General features: G+C 51.5%; 2 protein-coding genes across 6 annotated transcripts in view; one reads left to right on the top strand and one right to left on the bottom strand.

Annotated features, from left to right (window-relative positions):
* Positions 1-1,160: 1,160 nt before the first annotated feature.
* Positions 1,161-18,425, top strand: part of LOC103544015 (GTPase IMAP family member 8-like) — a 27,640-nt gene continuing 10,375 nt past the window's right edge. Inside the window, exons 1-11 of the mRNA XM_070615357.1 lie at positions 1,161-1,598; positions 5,689-5,737; positions 6,962-7,838; positions 11,597-11,638; positions 11,747-11,921; positions 11,990-12,082; positions 12,159-12,313; positions 13,401-13,450; positions 15,227-15,345; positions 17,236-17,356; positions 17,416-17,516. Coding sequence (XP_070471458.1) covers positions 1,284-1,598; positions 5,689-5,737; positions 6,962-7,838; positions 11,597-11,638; positions 11,747-11,921; positions 11,990-12,082; positions 12,159-12,313; positions 13,401-13,450; positions 15,227-15,345; positions 17,236-17,356; positions 17,416-17,516 — 2,097 coding nt within the window. The 5' untranslated portion in view covers positions 1,161-1,283. The remainder of the gene's footprint in view (positions 1,599-5,688; positions 5,738-6,961; positions 7,839-11,596; positions 11,639-11,746; positions 11,922-11,989; positions 12,083-12,158; positions 12,314-13,400; positions 13,451-15,226; positions 15,346-17,235; positions 17,357-17,415; positions 17,517-18,425) is intronic.
* LOC139082943 (GTPase IMAP family member 5-like) lies at positions 11,403-17,624 on the bottom strand. Of its 5 annotated transcripts, none has more exons than XM_070616753.1 (5): positions 17,265-17,624; positions 15,222-15,415; positions 14,160-14,295; positions 13,597-13,645; positions 11,403-12,330 (listed from the first exon to the last, which is right to left on the bottom strand). In XM_070616753.1, exons 4-5 carry the CDS (start codon positions 13,637-13,639, stop codon positions 11,444-11,446), a joined length of 930 nt encoding a protein of 309 aa, XP_070472854.1. In that variant the 5' UTR covers positions 13,640-13,645; positions 14,160-14,295; positions 15,222-15,415; positions 17,265-17,624; the 3' UTR covers positions 11,403-11,443. The 5 variants fall into 5 exon arrangements, with proteins under 5 accessions (XP_070472854.1, XP_070472856.1, XP_070472852.1 ...); XM_070616755.1 differs by having other exon boundaries at positions 16,898-17,502; XM_070616751.1 differs by lacking the exon at positions 14,160-14,295 and having other exon boundaries at positions 17,265-17,577.

Raw genomic sequence — 18,425 nt, 5'->3', positions numbered from 1 at the left:
GACTCTGTTTTCACTGACCAATTTGCATTTTCTCCAGTGCACAGGAAGTAGCTGCTCAAGACCCACAGTCTTCTCTCCATGCTGTGGACGCAGGAGTATCGGCCTGGGCAGCTTAAGGCAGGCAAACCTATGTGTTTACCTCCACCACAAAAACTCACAAGGCCCGTGTGGATTTGGTACCTTTGGGCAATGTCCCTTCCGTGTGTATCAAATGTGTACAAAATATATGCCGAGATAGCTGAATGAGTTAACTTTAGGCACAAAAGTATTCATGATAAGTCAGTTTGGAGCTGATAAATGTCTCCCCAAAATAATTAGTTTTGTATTAGAAGAGTTGATCCTTAGCCTTCTTTTCTTTTTTCTGGCAAAAATGAGGTATGAGAGGCATTTCTAGCTAACAGAAAGAAAATCCATTGTGCCTCCCACATGTTAAAAGCATGCCTTTCCGTCCTCTACAGCAGGAGGGCACGCATCCTCTCGTTCCGGGTGGTCGCTGTTGTTGTCTGAGAAGTTAAATCACAGTATCAATAGGAGAGTGTTAACATTGTAAGTGAAGCAGGGCTTTCATTGCAAACGGTGAGTTGTGCCTGTTGCCTGCGTTGTGGCTGCCCTCCCCTCCACACTGAGCAGAGACCCCAGAGGCACCTGTAGCCCACTTTTCTGCTTGTGGCTGTTTTTCCATATTAATCTGAACTCACACGTCCAAGTGGCGGATCAAACCGCCCCTTCACACTAAGAATGTCCCCAGAGAGGCGCTTCAGCCCCCCCAGGGGCCCCAGCAGGGCCAGCGCCCGGAGGCAGAGGAGGAGCACCGAGCAGGGCCGTGTGGGGGCCCAGGGCAGCCCCCCCCTTAGGTGCTTGTCTCTTTGCCTATTGCTGGGGACAGAGGGGTAGGGGATGGATGGCTCCTGGTTTCTGTGGAAATTCAGGTCCACCTCGGTGAAGGAACCTACTAAACCCTGTTTCCCACCTCAGGTCAAAGCACGGGGAACCCGAGAGCAGGGCATTTGACAGAGAACCTAGAGGGAGGTCAGGGTCATGGAACGTCTCCAGCAAGGTGCCTGTCTTCAGTTCCGTGTCTGCTGCCGTCTAGAATCACATACAGGAAACCGTCTTTACTCTGGAGAGGAAACGGTGGGGTGGGGAGATGCACCACGGGCCAGTTTGGAACAGTGAGGGCAGCGGATGGCCACGTTCGGGATGCAACTGTGCCCCAGACGTTCCTCCCCATTCTCTGGACCAACCCTGGCAGAGAATTCTTTTTGCACATAAGTGTTACAGGGATGTGGCGGGGAGAAGAAAAAGCAGCTCTTATTAAAAACAAAATAAAACAAGCTCTTTCACTGGTGTCTCTGAGCGCTTCTGGGTCACCCTCTGAGGATGGCTTTTCGAGGAAACACCCACGTTGTTCTGTTCCTGTTTCCGGGACACAGTCCCTCTCTCTCTGGCTGATAGAATTTGTGGACAGTTTTTTTGTCTCTCACTGCTCCTGTGTTATTTTGAAGAGACTAGAAGCCAACGAGAAAGGCTGCCTAGGAGAGGAGTGGGCTGCTGCCAGACAGGCTGCAGAACTTGCAAGATATTCCAGGACCTTCCAGGTAACAGGGCTTGTTTTGTTTTCTTTCATTCTCTCTCACTTTCTTTCATCCCAGGTCTACCAGTAACAATGTGTCAATCTGGACACTTCATCTTTCTAAACCTTGGTTTCTTTATTCACGAATAATTATGGTCGAGAATTACATACCTGAAGACCCTAAATAAGTGCAAGCTGAAAAATTACTGCTACCATATATTTCAGAACCTAAAGTTCGCACTGAGTGAGCTCAGACTGTAGCCCTCTGGTGATACTAACAAGCTTATTTCTTGTCTTTGTGCAATAGTGTTTTCATGTGTGCACAGAGTGGCTGCTGCGTCAATTTCTGGTGCATGTATAGGTGCTCACACGTTGCTGCGTGACGGAGAATGGCCTGAATCCCCACCCCCCCACTTGTCCCCAGAAGTCATAGGATGCCCTTTGAAGAACAGGCTGAAAGCTGGTCTTTCAATTTTCAACTTACTTCATTTCCACTGCTTGTTTTTTAAAATACACCACTCAGCTTGGTGGAAAGAGTTTCCACCTTAAAGAGAAGAGAAAGATTTCAGAGTAGGACTCAAGTTGATCTGCTCAGGTAAAACATTTGCTTTTTTTCTGATAAATGCAGTTTATTGCTTACGAACATTATTTCACCCCCCTCGTCAGCCAGGATGGAGTTATAAACAGCAGGGCTTTGCTCCTGGGGCATTCCCCTGCCTCACACCCTTGACAGTGGCGGTTTCTCATGAGGGCACCTCGTTAACCTTTCCTGACCAGCGTGCCATCCGTCTCCAACGCTCCAGGGGGGCAAGCAGGGAGGATGGTATCACTACTTTTGGCAAATGAGGGTAGGATAATCTGCCAAAGTTCCAGACTGTCCCACCATTTTCCCAAGCGTGTCCCTCCCTTTCCCATCCCTACAGGCTTCTTTCAGTCCTGTGTGGTGGAGATGGTGCAGGCAATAGCACTTCGCGAGGTGGGTGGAGGGAATCATGCTTCTGTGGCAGGAGCTGCTCTTTCAACGGGTCCATCTGTCCTCCAAGTGTAGGGAGAGGAATGCCTGGCGATAGAGGTGTTTAGTACCATTTTTAAGTGAACTGATGGAGGGATCGATGGATATAAAATGAGGAGGGTGCTGATGGCCAGCCCTGAACAGGCTGTTGAGAGGCGGGGAGCAGGATGATGGTGAAGTCCTGAGGGAGGGATGTGGCAGCGAGGGTGCAGTGTCTGCAGGGGACGGAGCAGGGAAGGGGACGCCCTGGGAGCCCTGGCACCCAGTGGCTGAGCTGTGGTGGTTTGCCGTAGAGGAGGCAGGGTGACTGCAGAGGGAAAAAATCCTCAACAAGTAATTGAGAAAACTGAGTAAAACCTAGACAGTTCTTGCGAAGGAGCCCCTTTTTCACTTCTCTTTCTGCTCAGGCTGGCTTCTGAGAGAGCAGCAATTTAAGCCTCTCATTCTCGGAAGAAATGGCCTGCTACCAGTTGCCTGGCCAAACACATCAAGTGAGTAGCACTGTTTGATGGTGCCTGAGGGACTGAGGACGGACCCCTCCCAGCACACCCCACAGCACACCCAGGTCCTGCCTGGGCTCCCAGTTTGCGGGGAAACATTGGGAAGGGGTTGCCGTCTCCCTTTGATGGCCTTTCATCCCACAGCCCTGGGCACAGGCGTCTTTGTGTAAAGGTTGTATTGCATACCCCCGACCCAGAAGTCTCGGTTTCTTCATATTTAAAAGGAGCGGATGGTGTCACCTGATCTCTGAGCTCACTCCTGTCTCCAGGAGTCCAGGCGCAGCAGCTCCCGCCCTCCTCCAGCCCCCTGTCTGCATCTCTTCCAGCACCACCTTCTCTGCCCCTCAGCGCTCACCACTCCTGTCACTTTCCTGGCAGCTGTGCGTTTCCCTCGGAGGCTCAGGAGCCCCTTGTCGCTAGCCCTCTCTGGAGACGGCCATTCAAGATGACTCAAGGGCAGTTCACGGGAAGACAGAGCATCTCGGTTTCAAAATCATCAGCATTGGGAACAAGCTGATCTCTAAGGAACATGCTCCCCGTGCCGCTCTCCGCGCAATCACGTCCTAAAGCCAATCTCCCCACAGGCCTCGTCCTTGAAAGGGACCAGCCACAGACGAGAAGTACGTTCAGGTTTGCTCCTTCTCCGGGTTTCCATGGAGAGAATTAGCTGGATGGAGGCATCAGTCCGGTTTCTCCAGAGAAATAGAACCAATAGAATATAAATATATGAAGAAGTTTATTTGACGGAATTGCCTCCCGTGATTGTGGGGGCTGCTAAGTCCAGAATCTGCAGGGCAGGCCAGCAGCCGGAAACTCAGACAGGAGTTGATATTGAAGTCTCGAGGCAGAATTTCTTCTTCTCTGGGAAACCTCAGTGTTTGCTCTTAAGGCCTTTAACTGATTGGGTGAGGCCCACCCACATCCTGGAGGGCCACCTTTATTTGACCACATCTGCAAAATACTCTCACAGCAACACCCAGATCCGTATTTGATTAAATCACCAGGTACTAGGGTCCATCCAAGCTGACACCTAAGACAACCATCAGGCTCGATTTGAAAGGCCCCCTCATGGATGGCAGGACGGCAGCAAATGCTCAGGACCAGCTTCCATCCAACAGGGCGGCACTTGCTTGGACGTAAATGCAGGACTGAGCTGCATAATCAGTATGGTGGTTCCTTGGCTTGGATGACTCTCCCTTGAATTGTACAGATGCTGGGACAGACTTTACAAGCCAGAGTCGACTAGTTTCCGTGGGACCTGGTCAAAGAAGAGATTCCAAGGGTGGAAAGTTGCTACCGTTTCTCTTTTGGCTCTAAAATAGCATTAGAACGAGTTACAGTGATGTTACCTGGGAACTGGCTGACGGAAGCTGGGTTTTGACGTTTGGTACTTAAATTCAAATGATTCCCAAGTTGTTTATATTTATGGAATTATTTTTCCTGCCAAGGTAATCGCTGTGGCTGGTTTTGCGTGTGGAGGGCTTGGACCATATCCTGTATGGCGTGATCCCAAGGAGCACTGGGAAAACCCACTTCTTTCACAGTGTTTTTTTCTGTTCACCTGTCATAGACCCTGAAATTCCACAGGTGGAGAGTCATTCTTCAGCATCAACTCCTTGAACAGTTACAAGGAAAATACCCTGAAACTTTGCACACAGCAAGGTCCTGATTTGCTTTGGAGAGGATTGTGTAGGATTTTCCCAGTAGTGAAGGCTGAGAAATCATTCTTGGGTGGGGCCTGAATGGACACCCTCCCTGAGAACAGGAAGTAGGAGGTAGGAAGAAAGAGAAGGATCGGGAGAAAGGTATCTGGAAGACAATTCAAGAAGGTGAGTGGGCAGAAGAGAGATGCCCCGGGGTAGCTACTGGCACAAGACTATTCGAGTAAGAGCATGGAAGATGGATCTTCTGTAGTGTAACAGTTGGCGTGAGCCTAACAAATCAGGACTTCCCTCTGTTTACTGGATGTACACTCCACTCCACGGCGCTTGGACTCAGGATGATCTCCTACTCCTGGCATGACCAACTCATCCTGGTTGCCTGGGACCTTCCCAGTTCCAACACTGAAGGTCCTTTGATCAGGGAGTGCTCTCAGCCCTGGACAAACGCGGATGTTTGGTCACCCTCCATTCCACCATCACCATGGAAGCTGAGGAAGGAATTTCTTTTGTGAATTTACCAAAGGGGGATGCTTTGCCAGGCAAACTTGAGTTTGGGGTGCCGGGACTGAGACCCTAAAGGCAGACAAGAGCTCGAGACAGCAGGAGCTCAACAGGAAATCACTAACCTCCTTGATTGGTCTTCTGGGCGGACAGCACATGTTCAATGCCTCCTATGAGCTAAATACAGGTCACAGGAAACCACATGCATGTGCTGGCATGTTGGCGCTGTCTATACCCTCTTCGGGAGGAGGCTCGGTCTAGTGCTAAGAACACTAGGGTCAGCAGACCTGGGCTTTTGTCTTGGCTCATCCATTAAATTACGTGTGACCGTCAGTAGTCCTTTTGTCTCCCCTCAATTTCCTCATCTATAAAATGTGGGGTTTTGTGTCAGGTGTCACATCCACTGCCGGTATGAACAATCCCTGCATCTTTCCCCTCTAGAACACAATGGAAGGGCCTCAGAAGGGCGGGAAAGACACCGTCACCACAGGTAAGGATCTGGTGGAGCTCTTCGCGACACTTGGGGCCACAAACTCAGCACTGGGCAAGCAAACCTCCCACCTTGCAGTGAAAGGCACAGGACTAGAGTCACCCCAAGACAAAGCAAATGCATTTCCCCAGGAAACACAACCTATTAGACTGTTTGCTGTCGTGCTGTCCTTGGTGAAGGTAAGTTTCTCCAGATAAAACCCTGTCATCTTGTACAACAGAGACCGGGCACGGATGGGAGGAGTAGAAAGGAGAGTATGAACATCTCAGTGGTTGTAGGAAGCGCTGAGCATCAAATAGCAGCTTGAGGCCTTCAGGGTGAGAACTGAATAGAGAGAAATTTCCAGAAAGGGTGGCAAAATTCGGCAGTCCCAAAAGGAAAGGTCCCAAGGGCTCTGGCCAGCTGGGGTAGTTTATTCCACTAGCCCCATGTGGGTTCTCTCAGGTCTCTACCTGAGAGGGAGTCTGGTGTTTGCTCTGAGCACAGCCCGGTGATGGGAACAGAGGGTGTGATGCCTAATTGATCATCGATGCCATTTCTCTGGGTCTTTTCCATTTTGTCTTTGATCCTCCTCCTCCTCAAAAGGCACTTATTACCTTCTTAGTTCAGGCTGCTGGATGACAATAGCGTAGAGTGGGTGGTAAACAACAGATATTGCCACCTCACCGTTCTATAGGCTGGGAGGTTGGAGATCAAGGTGCCGGCAGATTCAGTGTCTGGTGAGAGTCCGCTTCGTGGGTGCTGTGTCCTCACATGGTGGAGAGAGAGCTCTGGTCCCTTCCTCCTCTTCGTTTTTTTGAGGAACATTAGCCCTGAGCTAACTACTGCCAATCCTCCTCTTTTTGCTGAGGAAGTCTGGCCCTGAGATAACATCCATGCCCATCTTCCTCTACTTTATATGTGGGATGCCTACCACAGCATGGCGTGCCAAGCAGTGCCATGTCCACACCCGGGATCTGAACCGGCGAACCCCGGGCCGGCGAGAAGCGGAACATGCAAACTTAACTGCTGCGCCACCAGGCTGGCCCCCCTTCCTCTTCTTATAAGGACACTAATTCCATCATGGGATTGCCACCCACCTGGCCTCATCTAAACCAAGTCACCTCCCAAAGGCCTCAACTCCAGATGCCATCACACTGGGGTTAGGGTTTCAACATCTCCATCTGGGGGTCACAGACATTCAGGCCCAGCAATTACACCTTCACTTTTCATGCGCTCTAACAGGTGGAGGAGAAGAGAGCTCAACTCCAGGATCATCTCCGTTGAGGATCCTCCTGGTGGGCAAAACAGGCAGCGGGAAGAGCGCCACAGGGAACAGCATCCTCTGCCAGCCAGCGTTTGAGTCCAGGCTGGCGGCCCAGTCCGTGACCAGGACGTGCCAGAAGGCGACAGGCACCTGGAATGGGAGGAACATTCTGGTGGTTGACACGCCCTCCATCTTTGAGGCCAAGGCCCAGACCCAAGAGACCTACAAGGACATTGGGGACTGCTACCTGCTCTCGGCCCCAGGGCCCCACGTGCTGCTGCTGGTGACCCAGCTGGGGCGCTTCACTGCCCAGGACACGCTGGCGGTGAGGAGAGTGAAGGAGATCTTTGGGGCAGGAGCCGTGAGACACATGGTCGTCCTCTTCACCCACAAGGAGGACTTAGGGGGCGACTCCCTGGACGAGTATGTAGCGAACACGGACAACCACAGCCTGAGGAGCCTGGTCCAGGAGTGCGGGAGGAGGTACTGCGCCTTCAACAACCGGGCCACCGGGGAGGAGCAGAGGGAGCAGCTGGCCCAGCTGATGGCCGTGGTCGAGAGGCTGGAGAAGGAGCGCGAGGGCGCCTTCCACAGCAACGACCTCTTCTTTGACGCACAGATGCTCCAGCGAGACGGGGCCGGGGTGGGTGGAGACCACGGGTGCTACCTGGCCAGGGTACAGTTGCAGGTGGAGAAGCAGAGGCGAGACCTGACAGAGAGCGAGAGTAACTGGGCGCTCAAGGCGCTCCTCAGAGCCAAGAACTGGATGATTTTGCATTATGAGTTTTGTGTTTTTCTTGTTTGGTGTAGTTTACTTTTTCTTCTTATTTTACTGCTCATCTTGTATTATCATTGATTCCGTGTGTCACAGCATTTTCTGAAGAACCGCCTCACGAGACTCATTGTTCTGCGTGTCCCCAGTTCTGAAATTGTCACGCTCTGTAGAGGACACGGTTTGTTCTCTGTGCAGCTCCTGCCCCTCCCCCCTTTTGGACCTCTGGTTTGGCTCAGCCTCCTCCTCTCCCGAAGGGAGCCCTGCACCTCAGAAGGAGGTGACAGCAGGCTGCCTCTGTCCAATCCCATTCCCTTGCCAGTGACTAGTTCTAGAACAGTCCTGAGACCCAATTCAGGCCGATAAGAAGTGAGGAAACGTCTGCAGAGGTGGGGCCAGAAGGTCTCTCCCTTCCCAGGAGAAACGCTCAGAAAGAAACAGTCTCTCTTCTTCCTCTGGGCACGCTTGAGTCTGAATGTGATGCTCGAAATCTAGCAGCCACTTTGCTACCAGCCCGATGTTGAAGGCGACACTTCAAAGCAGAGCAGAGCGATGGAACACACCTAAGCCGTGAGTCAACCAGCCCTGAAGCCCACCCTATCTCTGAATTTCCAGTCATGTCAGTCAATAAATTCCCTTATTGTTTACGCTACTTGAGTTTGGGGTCTCTTTTACCTGAATTGAAGGCATTTGCACTAAAGAAGAGTTCTCCATATTCCTTTACAAACTCCTTAAATCTGTCAGAACTTCCCGCTCTGACGCTTCCTCCGAGGAAGTAAATGAACAGACCTCTCTGTTCTTGTTCCCAGAATCAGGAAGGACCTCCCTCTGCTGCTAAAGTGTCCGCTGGGTAGTAGGCCCTCACTGAATCCCGAATGAAGTGGAACCCCTTTTAGCTGGATTATTTTGAAGAGTGACAGTGAGAGGCGGGGGGGAAGTGTGGCCGCCTTTGGGCGGGTTTTCTGTGTGCTTCCTTTACTGTTTTGGGGAGAAACAGAGCTCACCTTTGAGCACCTTCCAGGGACTATTTTGGTGAACGTCCATGTGTGAGGGAAGGGTTGCCAACCCCTCTCTCCTGCTCTGCTGTCAAACATCTCTAGGTTAACTCTCCAGCTTGACTCCCCCTAGAAATCGGCCATGGTGGAGCGTCATCTGGATTCCCAGCGGCACTGCTTGTGATGAAAGAGATGCCCTGCTGGTGCCCCACATCCCTGGGAGGCCTGGACGGGACTGTCTCCGCCCCTGGAGGGAGGCCATCCTCATCCTGCTCCCCGAGACTGACTTGGGCCGAGTCTACACCTGGTCCTGCTTTATGCCTTCCCTGGAGGGAGGATGAGACCCATCACCAACCATGTCCTGGACGACTGGAGCGGTGGCCCAGAGGGCTTCAAGGCCGGCATGGCCAGACCCTAAGTCTTTGCCTTCCTCTGCTCAGCACACTCTCCCTCTGAAGGCCCAGGGCAGTGAAGGTCCGGGCCACACCTTACAGGGGGCCCAAGACAAAACCTGGTTCCCTCCCCAATACTGCTGCCCGTGATGACATTGTATTGATTCCACCTCCTCAGTGTCTCAGTGTGTCCTTCCTCTCTGTCCCCATTCCTATTGCTACAGCTCAGGCCCTGATCGCGGGGATGAATTCTTTTCTTCCAAATGTTATTCTGTCCCCAGGCTTGCATTTATATAACCCAGCTGCCACGTTTCCGCCACGGGGTCTTCCTAAACTATCCTAACCTGCTTGAAAGCCTCCAGTGACTTCCTGTTCTCTGTGAGGCAGCCTTCGAGGTCTGAGGTCTGAGGGTGCCGCACAGGCCCCTCCCCGCCCCCCCTCTCTGCTCCCCTCCTCCCAGAGCTGATTCTCATTCCCTCCCTGACTGTGGCCTCCCTCAGCCTGAAGTGAGTCCAGAGAGGCCAGCAGGCTCCTCGTCGGCTCAAGCACCACCCCATCCAGGGAGCCTCTGCTGAGCCTGGTGCTCTCCTTTTGGCTGACACTTTACCTCCAAGCGAATTTCCCTTCCACCCCAGTTTTACATGGCTTCATCCCTCTAGCGCTCCCCTGCTTTCGTGGAGCAGGAACCTTGTGTTATTTATCTTACATTCCTGGTGCCGAGTGCAGAACCTGACAATCAGTGCGCATGTAACAAATGTCTGTGCAGCTGGACTGAATTAAGCCAAGGGCGGGGAGACCACGTAAGGCTGGACAATTCAGGAAGACTGCCTCAAGGAGGCAGTCCTCGGGCTGAGCACTCAGAGCTCCTTAGGGTTCCGAGGGTCTGAGGGGCTTATACACAGCACACCCGCACATGTTTGCAATCAGCTCTGTGAGGGAGCTGTTGCGATCAACATGGCACTCTTCACACGGATGGAGGTTTGGAGAATGACACTTGGGTGTCATGGTCGAGTTCCTGAGACACACTCTGGAGTTAATCACTGACCCATCCAGTCACAGGCTGCCTGGGACGATGGCAGGTCTCCCCTATGGGGTACAAAGGAGCAGAGGATGGGGGGCAGCTTCCAAAAAGAAGGAGAGGATGGGAAAGGGGCCACCCCGGGACCTCCCGTTCCCACTGAATTCGCACCTCTGCTCAGATTTCACCCCAGTGTCTGTCCTCTTCTCTTCACCACCACTGAAATGCGGAACACCACCCTTTCCCCAGATTCCCACAGATGGCACATGATTGGACTGTGTTCGGGGTTAAAGGTGCTGCATCACGACGCAGCGCCACCAACAATGGACGTCTACTCTATGACAGGGGTCCGCAAACTCCAGTCCTTGGCCCAAATCCACCCTGCCGCCTGTTTGTACAGCCTGTGAGCTGAGAAGGGCTTTCTCATTTTTAAATGAAGAAATCAAAAGAAGAATGACACTTCACCGCCACATATGAAAGTTACATGAAATCCAAATTTCAGGGTTCTGAGTTTTATGGGAACGCAGCCTCGGACCTCACGCATGTCTCGTCCACGGTGGCTTTTGCACGACCAGGGTAGAGCTGAGCAGCTGCAACCGAGACCACATGGTCGGCTGAGCCTGGAAGACCCAAGCTCTGGCCTTGCCTCGCCCTGCTCTGAGAAGTTGAGTTCCTTTCTTTCCCTTGACCAACTCGTCTTTCCCCCAGGCGCGGCCCATCCTGCCGCTGGGACTCCTGTTCTCTGCTCCCGGCCCTGTCCAGGGCTCCTCTGGCCCTTCTTCCCAGCCTCTGCCCTCCTGCGCAATTGCCCCCAGAATGTCCTCTTCTCTCTTGTGCGGGTGGGGATGGGGATGGGGTGTCATCTTTTACAACCTATGATGGAATCTGAGTACGTTTCCGCGTGAAATAAGGAACTGTGCTACCAGCTTTTGATGGAACCTATTTGTCCCTCAGCGGCAAGCCTGGCAAAGGGGAGCCCAGAGGCAAGGCACTCACACAGTGTCCCCGTCCACTCCCCCTGCCCCTGCAGGCCCCTGAACAGTCAGGACAGCATCCAGTGGGTTTAGTATCTACCCTCACAATTGTTAGCAAAGCAAAAAAGGAAAATACTTTTTTCCTTTGGATTTTATTTACCTAAAAGCACTTGAAGAAAATAGATGACATGTTTGATGCAAGGAGGAGAAATTGAAAGTGAAATTATGTAAAAAGCAAATAAAGTACCCTACAAACAGACAGAGATGATGACTAAAAAAAAAACTGATTTAGAACTCATCTGAAAATGCTCAGTGTCCACGAGAAATACACAAGTAAATTAAAACAGCAAGAAAAATCAAAGTGCATATGACAATAACAGCAGATATTCCACGGTGAGCAAGCATCCAGTTCTTGGCTCTGAGGAGCGCCTTGAGCGCCCAGTTACTCTCGCTCTCTGTCAGGTCTCGCCTCTGCTTCTCCACCTGCAACTGCACCCTGGCCAGGTAGCGCCTGTGGTCTCCTCCACCCACCCCGGCCCCCTCTCGCTGGAGCATCTGTGCGTCAAAGAAGAGGTCGTTGCTGTGGAAGGCGCCCTCGCGCTCCTTCTCCAGCCTCTCGATCACGGCCATCAGCTGGGCCAGCTGCTCCCTCTGCTCCTCCCCGGTGGCCCGGTTGTTGAAGGCGCAGTACCTCCTCCCGCACTCCTGGACCAGGCTCCTCAGGCTGTGGTTGTCCGTGTTCGCTACATACTCGTCCAGGGAGTCGCCCCCTAAGTCCTCCTTGTGGGTGAAGAGGACGACCATGTGTCTCACGGCTCCTGCCCCAAAGATCTCCTTCACTCTCCTCACCGCCAGCGTGTCCTGGGCAGTGAAGCGCCCCAGCTGGGTCACCAGCAGCAGCACGTGGGGCCCTGGGGCCGAGAGCAGGTAGCAGTCCCCAATGTCCTTGTAGGTCTCTTGGGTCTGGGCCTTGGCCTCAAAGATGGAGGGCGTGTCAACCACCAGAATGTTCCTCCCATTCCAGGTGCCTGTCGCCTTCTGGCACGTCCTGGTCACGGACTGGGCCGCCAGCCTGGACTCAAACGCTGGCTGGCAGAGGATGCTGTTCCCTGTGGCGCTCTTCCCGCTGCCTGTTTTGCCCACCAGGAGGATCCTCAATGACGACGACGTTCCAAACTGGTTATCTTCTCCTCTGTCTACAAACAAAGAATTTTTGGATCTTCCCAAGTTAGTGATTTTTAAGAGTTTTACGTTACAGACCTTCATGATAGCTCATGAAAGCTGTGAATCTGTCCCCAGGAAAACATTCACATCTAAACACATCCAAAAGTTTGATCCAACGTTAGGGGTTATTGGATCACAGGGGGTCCACATCTGGACCCACAGCCCGGAGTAAGAAGTGCTACGCTAAGGAGGCTGCTCCAAGCATCTCATCTACACCTGGGAAAATACAGTTTTTCTGAAAGAAAAGTGGTCCCTGTGCTTTTCCGTGGACGGTGCCTAGGCCAGTGTCACACTAAATAAATGTGAGATTAGAAGAAGGCAGAGGATGGGAAGGCATTGAGAAAATATTATCACCTCTTTTCCACTCACAAATTCCCAGGCACATGCGTATAGAAGTGCTCGACACACACATCCGAACCTTGGGGGTAAAGGGAGTCTCCCATGTCAGAGCTGGAGTGACCTCCCACCCAGGACCAGCTGAATGTCCCTGGGTCTCTGCCCTTTGCATGGGGGGTGGGGGGTTGGATGCTAGAAATTGAGATGACAGAGGTCACAGTTAATGTCAAGGACAAGTCTGGGAGATGACTCTGCATGGGTGGCTGAAGACGAGTGGAAGATAAGACCATTAAATGTACATGTGTTGGAAAGATCATCTATCTGGATGATTGAATCACAGGAAATTATTAAAATAAAGTGGTGCTGGAGAGGGCAACACTGAGCCAAGAGCTAAGATCTTGAAGGGATGCAGAGGGTGAGGAGCCGAGGATTTCTTGAGCTCCTATGAGCCCAAACGAATCTTAAATTCATTCTAGGCTCCGAAAGTCTATTCCTCTATTCCTTCTATTCTGGGTTGGTCCTTCCTTTCCTAAAGCATTCTGGGATGTTCTGTAGCAAACACGGTTACGAAATCTCTATGGGGAACTTTTTTCCTTTTCTTCAGCTGAGAGCAGACAAGGAAGGAGAAACATTTTCACAATTCAGTTTCAAATCCTCCAACTTCAGACCAGAAGTTTCATTTCCACATTTCCCACATCGTGTGCAGGGGCAGCATCACACTGCCGCGTGTGAGCGGGATTGATGACAACGGGGAAGGTAGAGAATAAATGACAGTTGCCCTTTTCTCCTCCTGTTTAAAACAAGTGGGTTTCCATCCGTGTGTCGGAGGTGGGGGCCAGGCGGACAGAGAACAGGGACTCCCCCGCTGCCCTCAGCTCCGGAGACCTGCGAGGCTTTCTTACCTTCACCTATAGTTCCATATCTGCTCCTCTGAAGCCCTTCCATTCTCTTCTGCAATCAAAACAGGAAAGGAATGAAAAGCAAGTGTCCATATGGCAGTCGGTGAGGCCTGAGAATGCCTCCAGTTCAGATTCCTAAGAATAATTACCCTTAGATGAGCCATTTCCACTGCTCATTTTTCTAACTCATATTTTACTTTCAAATGTCTATAAATAACTTTAAGCTAACCAGGCGATTCTAAGTTATGTTAATGCAAGGCAACTGACTGTTGCTTTTTTTCTCAGCTTACAGGAAAGCAGGAAATATTTTGAAACCAATCAGTTGATTATCTCCATCCAACTTGAAAAGGCATGAAATGAAGACAAAGCATTCTTCTATGGAACGAGGAGTGGGACATCATTATTATTTTTTTATTGGAATCAAAGTAGGAAAACATAGTAGAATAGAGAAAAAAATGCCTTGCTGTAAATGACATTGATTTGTTTAAAGTACTTGGAATTTCCAGTGACCGAAACTCTTTGTGTCAGATGGATATTCTAGTGGCAAAGAGGAAAGTGCAATGTACCTTCCAATGGGAGGATGGAATTGGGGCCGAGGACTCCTTCAAGGAGTGCCAGGAGAGGAAGGAGTGGAAGATGGCCGAGCACGACCACCTTCCTCCCTCCCCTTGAGCAGCTGGTGGAGAGAAGGTGGTGCCGTGTCTGAAGGGAAAGAATCAACACTCAGGACAAAGTCAAGATAAACTCGTTTCCTCTTCAGTTTTCAAGCAAATGTCTTTCCCAGTAGCTTCTGAGATCCTGGTCTCCCAATAATCACCATTTTTCTATCACAGCAGATTTAACCAGAAATTGGCACAACCATTGGCATAAATGTTTCATTCAAATGAGGCGTGATATTGTGTCATTCTTCTCGGTGTTAGAAAGGGTACACATACGTTAAAAAAGGCAAGCATGTGAAATTCAACCATAATTAAGATGAACTCTATGAGTGTGTTTTATTTATTCAGTTTTAAAGATTATCCCGTTATGGGACAAACTTCTTAGGTGGAGAAATACACAGTTATAAAACTAATACCCACCATCTGCAACGAACAAATGTAAGGATGCTGGCATGTTTCCTGCAGCTGTACTGTTTGATTGAAAAAGTTAAAATATTCCCCGTGTACTTCATTTATTTTTTTCTACTCCCCGGTCTCATTCTCCCTCCCCCTGCCCTTCAGAGGCAACCATATTCTGAGGTTTTTATGTATCATTCCCATTTGTGTATTTAAGCTTCGACATACACATGTATCTATAGATAATATATAGCACTGCTTTTGTATTTTAAACTTTTACATAAATGACATTATTTATGTAACATTTTATCCAATTACTTGTTAACAAACATTTAAGCTCTTTCAAAATAACTGCCTGCCACCGTGAACAACGCTGCACAACCACCCCCACACAGATCTCCTCGTGCTCAGGTGCAACAGGTCACCTGGGACACAGACTTCCCAGCTGACTCCACGCTGCCAAGTTGACTCCAAGAGGGCTGTGCCAAGTCCCCCTGGCACCAGCCGTGGGTGAGAATTCCCCAAATCTTCGCTTTTGCTAAAACCGCTCAAATTCTCCGACATCTTTTCTACCTTAGGCGACATTTCTGAGGCTTGGAAACCTCAGAAAATATGCTGGAATGAATCTAGCGATGCGGTAAAGACGATGACCGTGCTGGCGATGCTGGTGACGAACTTCACCATCGTGCTGATCCCCGTGCGGTCGCTCACAGCTTTCAAAGTTCTTTCACGTCCTTTATTTCACTTGTTCTCCTAGATTCCCCGTGCTGTGATCAAGATAGGTGTTAACATTTAAAATATTAGGAAACTGAGCATGAAATGACCTGCCCGAGGTCACACAATTGCCGTGGAGCTAAGGGCAACAAATGGATGCTTTGCCTGTACACTCTCCTTGATTCCACAGGAGGAAAGAGGTTGTTCCAAGTCAGTCCACAAGCCTCTTGGAACACCACATGCCAGGCTGTCAGCCCATGGTCAGGACACAGACTGATACTGACAGGCTGGAGGCCAGCCCTAAAACCAACACAGAGAATTGTACTGCAAAATCTTGAGTACATATTTTTCAATAAATAAATAAGTAGAAAGATAAAATTGCAGGCGGCAGAAGCTGTTCTGAACGGAAGTATTTCAGTTTAAAACAGCCTGGTGTTTTTACTTGACTTAGTGTGACCCAAATGCAACAATGGGGCTGTCACAAAAAACCAATCGAACTCAGATCACGTGATCCGAGGAGCGGGGCAGGAGTTCTCCAGAACCATCTTCCCCGTGGCTCAGGCTGCAGGAGCAGACCCGAGTCCCACTGAGGAATAGAGTTTTAGGCAGCTATGAGCAAATTACAAAGTGTCCAGAGGGAGTCAGACAGGATATTGACGGAGATGCTAACAGGAGTCATAGACAAAATATTAAGAGGACTGAGCCAAGCTCAGGAGAAGCCTGGCGGAAGCACTGCAGACCTGAAGGAGTGTGGCAGCGCCAGGCTCAGAGCAGGTAAAAGCGAGAGAACTGAGAATGGAGGCAGAATTCTTCTCCAGAAGAAAAATTCTACTAATCTTCCCCTACGTGGGGCCCGGAGTCGTGAGACAGCGGCAGTCAGCGGGCAAGCAGAGAGGATCACAACATCTGACAGGATGGCAGGAGCCCCCACTTACTAGGGAGGCTGAAGCAAGGGGACATAATGCTCCTTCTGACTTTACAATTACGCGAGCCCGATTTCTTCACGACGATACCTCACTTTATCAAACCCCGGGAAAGCAGGCTCTCTAACGCTGTCTGAGGAGAGACAAAAATATTTCCTGTCTGCCTTGTTCACGAGTGTCTCCTTCACTCGTCTGTCCCCGTCCCTGTACTCCCTAGGAGTACGGTCACTTGCTTGGCAGTTTAGTCATTGTGATTTCGGGACGCGTCTCTCGCATAAGGTCTGGCGGACAAAGGGGTTGTTTCCATTCGCCCTGAACATGAGTCTGTTTGCCACAGAGCAAAGTCCACATCGTGTCATAGGAAAGGTGTGGGGCATTTGGGGGAGAATGTGTGGTTTCCAGAAGATCAATATCACAAAACAAAGTCCACCGAGGGGCCCCGTTTGGAACATGTGGCTCACTGCGGTGGGAAAATAATGACCGCACATTTGCCTATGGCGCCCTAAGGGTCCTGTCTGCAGGCCCAGGCCTCTCTGGGACCCCGCGCATGGCAGAGCTTGGGGCGGGGGATATGAGAAGTTAAGAGGGAAAAACTGAGAAGTGCGCCCCCACCTCGCTCGGGCACCTTGGGAGTTTCCGCTTCTCATCTGTTAAATGGCAGGAGAACACTGGTCCAGCTTTATGAAACCCTGAGAGTCTCATGAAGACCAAGCGGCTAAGAAGTAGGCAATGGGACGGAGAAGCCCGCAGCGCTGTGGCTCGAGGGCTGGCAACGCAGGGGGAGCGTTTCCAAGTCTGCTTTGCACCCCTAGAAATCTGCTGTTGCCCATAACGCTCACCGTCATCGCCCCCTTTCAGGCTGGGCGAACACAGAAGTATGGGAACCCATGTGGGACCACACCAGAAGTCAGCAGCCTGGACTAACCCCTGGGCTCTCCGCCCCCCCGCAGACGCTGGGCCCCTCACCGGGTCCCCTTACCGGGCGCGGGGGGCGCGTCGGGTCCGCGGGTCGGGAAGGCGGCGGGGCGGACGCAGTGAAGGAGGAAGCGCGCGTGAAGCCGAAGGTTCCAGGCTTGGCAGCAGGGAAAGAGGAGAAAAGGCGCTTATGGAGCGCCCCCCCTTCCCCGCAGCCAAGGACGCGTCCCTTGGGGTCGACCGCGAAAGGCTGCGCACCGGACCCGGGAGCAGCGAGCGCGCGGGCGTGCGCGTCCCCCTGCACCGGCCGCTTCCTGTCAGAGCCCGCGGACCGCCAGGCCCCCTCCCATTTCCTTTCGCGACTTGTTAGAACAAGCAAGATGCGGAGGAAGAGGCTGTGCAGGCAGTGACGGATCCCTCGGGCTCAGAAACGCCCCCTGTGACCCTGGAAAGTTCTTGTGGGGCACCAGCCGCTCCCCTCAGCACCCGTCGCAGGAGCACCTACGCCACCCAACTCCCCAGGCCCCTTCTCCATCCTCTGATTCCAGAACGTTCCTGCTTACCAGGGAGGAAAGGCACTGCTGGTCCACAAAGGGCCTGGAAGCACAGCGCTGAGGACGTGACTTTGAGGGGCTCCCCAGGCCCCGTGTGCTGGCTGCCCCTTCTGTGCCATCTGACAGACAAGCCCCATGGGGCCTTACTGGGACTGGAACTTGTATGTCGATTGTTAGGCGCGGGTTGGGAGCAGGGCTGTAGCTCCTAGGTTTGTCAACTGATGGCACATTTAAGGCCAGAGCAACGGACTTAAAACGACTATGTTGCAAAGCCAGCTGGAGAGCACAGCGTGGGCTTAGGCAGGAGCCAGTCTTGTCCCAGAGAATCTCCAGATTCCTTTCTGTTGACTTTTGAGTTTAGGCTCAGAGTCACATAATAATGATTGTCTAAGATTTGTTGGGGAAAATACATTAAATCTCCCGCCAATCCACAAAAGCTCTCCACCAAAATAGAAGAGAAAGAAACAGTTTTGTCATCGAACAAGTGTTAGAGTGGCGTCACATCACAGTCCTCGAAGAGATTGCAAAGACAAGGACATCCCACCCTGTCAGACAGCCCAGCAGATGCCGCCCACGACTTACATGGTCTCGAGATAAACCGTTACTAGTCCCCAAATAAGAGAACTTGACGATGCCAGTTGTCACACGGAGTTCATCCTAAATTCACCTGG

The sequence above is a fragment of the Equus przewalskii genome, chromosome 4, assembly GCF_037783145.1.
Source record: "Equus przewalskii isolate Varuska chromosome 4, EquPr2, whole genome shotgun sequence".
NCBI classification, from domain to species: domain Eukaryota; kingdom Metazoa; phylum Chordata; class Mammalia; order Perissodactyla; family Equidae; genus Equus; species Equus przewalskii.
This window is presented reverse-complemented; position numbering and strand designations above follow the sequence as displayed.